Source organism: Lupinus angustifolius, unplaced genomic scaffold (assembly GCF_001865875.1).
Source record: "Lupinus angustifolius cultivar Tanjil unplaced genomic scaffold, LupAngTanjil_v1.0 Scaffold_39_36, whole genome shotgun sequence".
Taxonomy (NCBI): domain Eukaryota; kingdom Viridiplantae; phylum Streptophyta; class Magnoliopsida; order Fabales; family Fabaceae; genus Lupinus; species Lupinus angustifolius.
Window position 1 is genome coordinate 38,526 of NW_017721094.1, and position 10,281 is coordinate 48,806.

At 30.8% G+C, this 10,281-nt stretch overlaps 1 protein-coding gene across 1 annotated transcript; it reads right to left on the reverse strand.

Annotated features, from left to right (window-relative positions):
* Positions 1-2,202: 2,202 nt before the first annotated feature.
* On the reverse strand, positions 2,203-4,955 carry LOC109338707 (ankyrin repeat domain-containing protein 13B-like). Its single transcript, XM_019575995.1, has 2 exons — positions 3,328-4,955; positions 2,203-2,686 (listed from the first exon to the last, which is right to left on the reverse strand). Exons 1-2 carry the CDS (start codon positions 4,699-4,701, stop codon positions 2,363-2,365), a joined length of 1,698 nt encoding a protein of 565 aa, XP_019431540.1. The 5' UTR covers positions 4,702-4,955; the 3' UTR covers positions 2,203-2,362.
* Positions 4,956-10,281: the final 5,326 nt, after the last annotated feature.

The following is a 10,281-nucleotide window of genomic DNA, read 5'->3' on the forward strand; positions in this document are numbered from 1 at the left end:
AAATACACTTAAATAAAAATAACCAAATTATTAAATCATATTAGATTATAAATGATCTAAATTAAATATCGAATTAACTAAAAGAAAATTAAAATAATAAATATATTATTAATTAATAGTCAACAATAATATTATAATAAGCATGAATATTTTAATAGGATAACGTACCACGTATTATGAAAATGTATTATTTTATTTTGGGTTGAAGAATGGCGTTTAGAACCCTTCATTTATAGCAAAAGCCTATGGAGGACGAATTAGTGAGTAATGCGAAAGTTGGAAGCAAAGTGTATAGTGAATGAGTGTAAAATGTGTGCACTGACAATGTAAAGATTTATACACAGTCAATGCATCATCCACCATTCATTTGTAATACTTTTATTTAAAAGTCAATGATGACTAAAAATCAATGGTGGATGATGTAGTGACAGTGTAAAAAACATTTATACTATCGGTATATATATCTTTTTCTCTATTGTTAAAGAGTGTAAAATGTGTGCACTAACAATGTAAAGATTTATACACAGTCAATGCATCATCGACCATTCATTTGCAATACTTTTATTTAAAATTCAATGATGACTAAAAATCAATGGTGGATGATGTAGTGACAGTGTAAAAAACCTTTATACTGTCAGTGTATATATCTTTTTCTCTATTGTTAAAGAGTGTAAAATCAATGGTAAATGATATAGTGACAGTGTAAAAAACCTTTACATTGTCGGTGTATATACCTTTACTTTGGTTAACTGTAGCACTTCCAACCAAATGAACACAAGTATGATATTAAGAATAACCAATTTGTGAAAAGTATTCCAAATTAATTCAAATCCAATTCTCTTTTTTTTTCACACCCTTGTATTGTTTTTGGTAGAAATGGGGTTGTTACATGTAGTAAATCACTTTATGCAAGCTCTAACCTCTATTCACATGTAAATTCCATTGAAGTTTCTTTGTTACTTTCAAAGATAAAACTGTAAATCTGACTTTGGAGCATTTTAATCTTCTAATAACTTCAAGCTTATGAGATTTTCTAAGTTAGGGCCATTTTGCCAATTGAACCTTCTCTTTTCCTTATTTCCTTCTAAATCTCAACTCGTAAATGAACCATATGATTTAGCACAAGATACTGTTTATGGAAAAGCAGTACCCTGAGTTTTGATTGGTGTTGTGCTCATAGTTGACAAGATCGAGATCTTACGTAAGATCGGAAGGGGTAGATGAAAACGTAAAACGTGTGATCGTAACACGGATCGTAAGATTCTACCAAATATTGATTTTGTTATATATATACATATACACAAGATAATAAAAACTTCAGCTTTCTCTATTGCTATAAATAACAAAATTAACAAGTAGCACTTCATAAAACTTCAACATCAAAATATTATTCACATTAAAGTATTAGGTCTCATATAATTGCAAAACTAACATGTCAACACAATAAACTAAAGTGTTTGCAGCAAGCAAAAAATACCCACAAGTATTAGAACCTAATATCTAAATCAATAAATCAAATCACGAAAGGGAATATCAAGATATTCATCTTCATTAATGTTTTTTGTTCAAATAAGAGAGATAAATTATGATATTTTCAAAAAGAACACAATAAGTGTGTTGAAGATGAAGAAGGGAAACTTACTTTATGAAGATGAGAGAAACTTCTGGACTTCTTTCACATGGAAATTAATTTTTGGTATGGTATATTTTTTATGTTGCTATTTAGGGTTTAAAATAATTTTGGGTGGGTCAAATGATTTTGGGTCATGGGTTTCCCTTCTTTTCGGGTTTAGAAGATTAGGATTTTACAATTTGGGGCTTTTGCAAAAAAAAAATAGTAACTCGTAAGATCTTTCCGATTTCACGATCCTACGGTCTTCCCCGACGATCTCACCAGCAGTGGTGACATCGCATTCAAAGTGGGCACGTGACTCGCTAACTCTTGAAAACTCGTAAGATCTACCGATCCTACGAGTTAACTCACGAGTTTAACTATTGTGCTTTTACATGGTGATCAGGCATTCAGGCTTATACAAGATGCATGGTGATTCAAATGGAAGAACAAACTTTGTGAAATTTCCGAGGACTCTCCCAATTATATTTGATAAAGATTAGTCAATAACTATATTAAATCTAAAAAGTGGCGATACACGAAGCTGCCACCTAAAACTACAAATGACGTCACAACAAAAGAATGGTTGAAAAAAATTGAAAATCTTCTATTTGAAGAGATACTCTCAAATTTTTGTTCATCTTTACAAAATTCATGAATTCAGTGAAACACTATTCCTAATTGGGAATCTTCTATACACCATCTAGTACAATTCAGCCATGAAGGTCACTGATGTTTCAACCTTGACATTCATGATTTTTGTGCCTTTGGCTTGGCCTTTTCATAACTCTTAAACTTAGTATCCATATTAATCCATTTATAATCAGGGGGAATTGCAAACAAGTCATGACTCTCATCTATCCTACAAGATTCAGAAGCTGATGCACTTGAATGAGGAGAACTCTTCATCCAATGAAACCATGATGATGATGAGGAATGTGCCTCTTCTTGTTGCTCATGTCCTGCACCTGTAGGACTTGATGGTGCTGATTCAAATTCATCTACATGCTGTAATTCTTCAAACTTTGTAAAAGTAACAATTACTCTAACTGTGGAAACCACAGGGAGGGCAACCTGAAATGAAACATGTTTATAGTAATCATGCATGTCAAGGAAAATTATGGTAAGAAGTGAAGTTCAGTTAATCATGACAAATTTAGAAAACCAACCATAAACAAAGAAGGGTCAATTAGTTTATCCCTTTTAATCCTCACAACAAACATGGTTACCAGTAAATTCTTTTAAGCAATACAGAAAATGATTAAACCAAGGAATTCAGTTTGAAGAAAGGGCCAATGCAGATTAATAGGCATCATAAGACCAATAAGGTGTAAGGTGTCATTGTATAAAACATAGGAGATTACAAATAGTAAATGGACATGATTAAATTATAAAAGGGAAACAGATAAAAGTAAGTGCAATTATTGTTACCTTACTACAAATATTAGCAGAGAAGGATGCCAAACTTTTGTCTCCTTAAAGTTAAATTAATTCATTATCATTAGCCCATTATGATGTCTAAAATACATAAAATACCCTTTCAACTTTAAGGAGTTAGCAAATATTCCATGCAGTATCACATGCAGCAATGATACAGATATCATAGCATAGCATCTACCCATAATAAAACACATGGTTAGACAGCATAACAAGAACAACAATGTTAAGTAAACTTTAAGATGTCTTGTGAAAAACATAAATCAAAGAGTACACACCTTGACCGGAAAGGTGTCCTTTGGTAGTTTTGTTGTAAGGAGTTCTCTTAATCGACGAATCGCTTTAACTTTTTCTGCAAGAATGTCAAACAATGGTAACAATTCTTCAATTTTTAGTGGAAAGTTTGGGGAAAGCCAAAGAACAGGCATCATTCCTTTCTTAAACTCGGTGTCACCATTTTCATCCCTATGGTTACTACTGCTGGCAGAACTCAAAGAAGGCGCATTGCCGTGTTTTCCCTTGTGGTGGTGCTTTTCTTTAGGCCCACCAGATTGTCCTTTCTTTTCATCCTTTACATTATTTTTATGATCATTCTCATGTGTTGATGAATTCATTGCAGCTTCCATTTGCTTTCTTTCTTCTGCCGTAATCGTATCAACTTCTCCATTGTCTTTCTTACTATCATTGCTTGAAACTTTACCCTCAGGTGCAGCTCCAGGAATTGCCTTGGATGTAACACTTAGAATCACATTCTGCATGTCATACACCTTAGCTTTCCATGGACCCACCATTTCTTTTCTCTCCTTTCTCCTCCATGTAACTTGCGGAACAAGAAGTGCCTGACTCACATCAATTCCAACTCTAACTATTTTCGACTTGGACTTTCGCACAAACGATTGTCTAACCTCTCTATCAGTTGGTTTTGCAGCCTCAGCTGATGAAGAAGCAACTAATACTTCCTTCTTCTTGTGTGACACCATGCATAATGATCCAGGGATTTTCTTCTTATCGTCTAAATCATCACCAAGGAAAAGAATGCTTTGATCCGACCGCTTGATTTTCAAACCATCAAAACCAGCTAAAGTCATATCTGCCCTCATATTCCCACCCCTTTTCCAAATCTTGTAAGTATCCGAAGGTGCAATCCTTGAGATGAAAGGTATTACAGAACTCTCAAAATGGAATGTAATCTCCATATAAAAGTCTCTCATCCTTCTCATCGTCCCTATGTAACGCGGCAACCTTCTGTGCCATTTTTCGTCATAATCATTCCAAGAATACTTAATCATAATCATTGCTATTTTATCCTGTTTGTCAATAATAGCTTCTCTAAGAGCACTCCACCCTTGCTTGTTCTTCAAGCTATCATTTGCCCCAGCTACCATAAGCATTTCAGTGGCTACCAAGTCACCGAGTTTTGCTGCCAAATGAAGAGGGGTGTCACCATTAGGCACATCACGCCTATTTACCACCGCGGATATGACAGCAGCTTTCTCATCCTCGGCTATCGATGCAGCCTCGGTTTTAATCTCATAGGGATTACTAAGTTTTGGAAGACCACCTAGTATTTCTTTAAGACCACTATAATCCTTCAATATTATGGCCTTGTGCACAGAACTATGAGCATATGCTGAGATTTCAATGCCTGCCATACCTCAAGCACATAGTGAATCAATCATTTATAACTAGAATCAGAAGGAAATCATAAAATGAAACAGAACCAATGAAAATTGTATTTTAATATAGTGCATATTCATGTTAAAATCATATTATGATATCAACCTAAGTCTAATAACAACTAAACATTAGAATCAATGTAGCTTAGAACAATCATTAGAAACTAAGAAGCCTAGAGGACAAAGGGTAATGTAGCAAAATCTGTTATTGGAAATTTCATGAAAGGTAAATGGGAAAAAATGTGAAGAGGAGAGATTTCATAGAAAAGTTAGAAAAAGTAAATATTTAGTTATTATGAGATCAACTATAATGAGAAGTTGTTGGAAGCTAAAAGTGAGGGGAACACAAAGATACTTGGAAAGCAAGTGTTTAAAAATAGAAAGATTATTTTAGACTAGCATGTGTGTGGGCCTAGAAGGTTAAGGGGAACTTATTTTTCTCCAAATTATTTCGATTTTTTTAGAGAATTTTATGAAAATTCTGAAAATTTTCTTTTCAGTGTGTGGATGGAATGGATGGGAGGTAGAAAGAACCAAAGTTCAATCCGTTGAGTTAGAGCATAAATCTTGCATGTTGACAGGCCAGACTCAAAAGTCAATTCTCTGCTAACAACCATCCACTTGTTTGATCAATGTAAGGATGATAGCCTTTATAAGAAAACTGATGAATCAATGATCATATTAATAAGATATGACAACTTAGTAGGTATAAAATTTATTGTTCAAAACCAGAAAATACACGTATCATACCACACTCGTCAACAGGGACGATGCTATGGTCTTGAGGGTGAGCAAATGCACACCCTATAATTTGATGAAAAAATATCTATATTATTTATTAGAAAAAATTTATATACCAAAAGTGTATGAGATATATACATTGTAACTGACGTTGTACCATTTATCATCCATATATTATTCACTCATTAAATAAAAGTAATCCAAAATGAATGGAGATTATCTAGTGACTGTATGTAGATATTTAAGCATTGTCTATATATATATTACACTCTTATTTATAACTCTACAATATCATTAGGTCCGAGACAAATACTCATTGCTTCTTTGTTTCTCTTGTTTAAGTCTAGTTGACTTCTTCTCTAGTTTCGATATGACAAAACTGATTGAATTTGTAAAGTTTTATCCATGTGATTTTTTTATTCAACTGATTTTATGATGTTTGATAATTAACGTGAGACTTACATCATGAATATGCATAATATTGTTGAATTTGCTTCTCCGAAATACATCAATAATATATAAGATAAGTTGGTCGAAAGTGGAAGACATATCAGAATTGTAAAAATCGGTTCGTGTTGGCTGGTAAACTGGTGAACCGGTCCCTATACCGGTACAATACAATAATTATATCGGTCATGCAATCATATCGATCAAAGCTGGCCAAAACTAGTCATACTAGTTGATTTTTAATTGAATCGTACCGGTCTTACCGACTGGGTTTTAATTAAAATTAATTTTTTAATGAAAATAAAAAATGTTATTGGTTTTTATTGATTTTTCAACGTTAATGTTAATATATTATATATGTAAGTTTAATTTTGCCGGTATGCGGTTTAATTAGTGAACCACCGGTTGAACCGCTATAATATTATATCAGTACTATAACTGGTTTGATGGCCGATACATTATTAATAGCATTGAGACATATTATTAACCCATTAGTTTATCTTCTTTTGAAATTAACAATACAATTTTAAAAAGAGTTTTTTCAACTCTGAAAATTGTAAAAAATAAGTTGCGTAATCGAATGAATAATATATAAATGATTGACTATCTAGTAACTTATATTTAGTAAAATGTTTTCAACAATATTTAACAACGAATTGATCATTCAACGATTTGAAAGTGAGAAATCAAATAGAGATTAGTTATAAAATATGTATTTATTTGATTAAATATATTTAAATTTAATTTTAAAATCAATATTTTTATCATTTTTATAATTAATGATATTTATTATTTTAATAGTTGTTATATATTGCACAAATTACCTCTAGTCCTAGATTTGTTATTGCTTGTCAAAACCAATTTACACATAAAAAAATTCATTAATCAAAATCTCAAACTTTAGCTTTTCTCATCATGCTCAACCATTATATTATTGCAATAATTTAATTATATATTACAAATAATAATATTTATATTTTACAATGTATTATATTTAATTAATGAATAATTCGTAACCTTAATAATTTTTATTTTGCATTACGTTCAACCATTATATCATAGTTTAGCAAAAATGTGGTTCAATTAATGAAAATTTGGTTAAACTATTATAAAAGAACTCTGATGGATTTGATAACCTTATTAATAACACTGCAAAATTGCTATATGAAGGATGAATTATGTCATTATTTTTTATCAACCGTTTATATAAATTTTACAACAAATCTTTTTCATATGTATAACAATTCTTTAATCAGTAGCTTCTTTTTATTTTCGCATCACATGCCTTCTACACTCTTTGCTATTCTGGAATTATTTTTTCAACTTTAGACTAATTTAAACTTTATTGAAAAATTACAGACACTAATTTATTAGACTTGGCAGCTATCCATGTTTCAATCACACGAATTATATTGATTTAGTTTATCTAAGTAAAAGGTAATTGACTATTATCGAATAATCTACATCAATTATTATCATAATCAAAACATGACCATATAGTTGAGTACTGCAAGCAATTATTCAAATTTCAGATTAGGATCAAAATAATCACATCAACTGTTGTCAGAGTTAAATTAGGAACTGTAAATTTAAATTCAAAATTTAAATGTCAGAATATTATCGCTTAATTATGTTAAGGGCATCTAATTGAAATTCAAATGCATTATAATTATGACAACTGATTAGAAGTTATAGCATAAAATATTAAATAATTGAGTTCTAATGAAATTATACAAATCATTTATCTCTTTTCTATCATACACAACCTTACTTTAAATAAAAATGGTGATGATTGTAATTAATTTAAACAAAGTGTAATATATTGTGAAGACAAGTACAAATAGTAAATGAGTTAATATCTCTTCATTATTTTTTGTTACAAAATGCATCAATAATTCTAAGGAGATATTGTTTAAACCACCTTTATACCAAAAATAATGAAGAAAACATTCATTCTTATTTTATTTGAACTTGTTTACATAATATATTTAACTTAATTACATATCATTTTTTGTTTAAAAGATCATACTTACACTTACATGTACGGATAGTTAATGTAATATATGTATATATAAATAGGGGTGATTTATATAGGTACAAAAAATATATGGATAATTAGTATAATTTCACTAAAATTAGGAATATAATTTATTCTAAATAATTATGAAATATATAAAAATTGATATTTTATCTTTTAGTTTAACTATTTTAAACTTAGTTACATAATGTTTGGTTCAGTCATTCAGGGGAAGGGAGTTTTTCCTATTGACCATTCTCTCTTATCTTTTGGAATCTCCAAAGAACGTGTTAAATGAAACAAAACAACATACACTAACGAGGATTAATATCACTTCATTTAGTTTAGTGTTAGAACTAATGTTATGAAACCCGAGCCGAACGTCAAATTGGTAGATGTCTCGTAGTAGGTTTAACCGGTTTAAACTATTAAACCATCTGGTCTGACCGGATGATTTCATACATAATTAATAATTTTTATCTATACATATATAGTTATATATAAATATAAAACTTTATATAATTAATAATTATGTATAATTATATTGAAATATTGATATCTTCATCTTTTTTGGATAGTAGTAGAACAAAATATTAGACCAGTGTTCCATTTTTTTATTTCTAAGTGAACCGTCCAGTTTACTTCCTGGAATAATTTGGTTTAACCGGGTTTAACACAGTCAGACCGAAATTTCCCCGATTCAAAATGGTTCAACTCTCATTCGGTGAAGACTACAATACAGAATCATTTCAAGTCCAGTCAGCGGTCAGACCGGTCGGACCGTCCGGTCCGATTCTCACAACACTGGTTAGAACTATTTTTTTAATTGTTGTTGTTGTTATGATTAAGGTCACGATTCTAGTTATTATAATTGTAGTTGTGATCAGAATTATGGCAATGGTTTATATTTTTTGTGATTAAAAAATGTTTTCGAATTTAATGCAATCCAAATACGATTTGATGTGATTACATTATGTTATGCAACACATCATTATAATTCAGTATCTCAAAGGAATTGTAGGTCACAATTATTGGGTAATATAATTGTGGAGATCACCCACTTGTAATATTTTGGCCACGACGCAATTCAGAATTTGTTACAATAAGAAGGAACAAACATCTATATTGTTTTGTCAAGTAGTAAGTATGTTAGTAAGGGGTAGATATCTATTGTTCGCTGCTTGTGATTGATAAGAAAAATGATTAATTATTAAAAATAATAATTTAAATACAATTTTTAAACCAATCAGAATCACTGGTACATGGAGTGACACATTATCGGATAAGGAATCCATGAAATAAACATATAAGGAAACTACTCTGCTCTTGGAAATTGTCAGAACCATATCTTCCGCTATTTTTAGTTCGTACACTATGCCAGATATTGTAATAAACAACAGCTATTCAATAGCGAAATTTTGAACGACGCTGTTGAAAATGAGGTAGAAGAACATCAACAACGCATAATAAAGAAGGCACTATCAATTTGTGTAACTTCAACAGCGCATTCTTGACAATGCGCTATTGAACATTAGCAACGTTAGTGTTGACTTGAATGATTTATTTTAACAGCGCATTTGATTGAAAGCGCTGTTGATGTGAATATATTCAACAACACATATTTAAGGAAGCGCTATTGACGATAACATAGTAATCGCACTTGCTTAATTATGCGCGGTTGATGTTTTACGACTTTTTAAGCGTTCAAGAAATTAATGGTGGAGTAGTAATGCGTCTCTTCGTTTTGTGAAATATTAATCGTTGAGTGATTATGCGTTTCTTGGTTGTTGAAATATTAATGGTTGAGTGGTTATACGTCTCTTCATTTATTGAAATATTAATTATTGTTCATCTATATATATTGTGATTCACTCAATGTTCTATTTCATCAGTAAGCTAAGAGCCTAAGAGTGTGTATTTCTATAAGAGTATGTTCATGAAGATAGGAGGAAGAAAACACAAAGTAGTAAAAAAAAGAGGAATACTGCAAAGAGTGAAAAAGAGAAAAAACACCCAGATTTGTATAGAGGAGTCAAGGAAAAAATTGTGTTTCTGTTTCAGAATCATGTCAAGCAGGTTTTTAACAAGTTTTGATTTCAGAAGGAAGGTGACTGTTGTACAAGATTTGCGTGAGATGAAGCAATTGAAAGTAAATAAAAAGAAAAGTGGTATGAATTATTTAGTCCATTGAACTCTTTCAATTTTTATTTATCTCTTTCAATTATTTTCCTTCATCATCTACAACAATTTCTAAAGTTCATTGATTTCTCTCATTCGATTTTCATGGGAAAAAGACCCAAAATTTAAAAGGAAATCAATGAACTATTATTCTAAAAGATTTATGTAGAGGA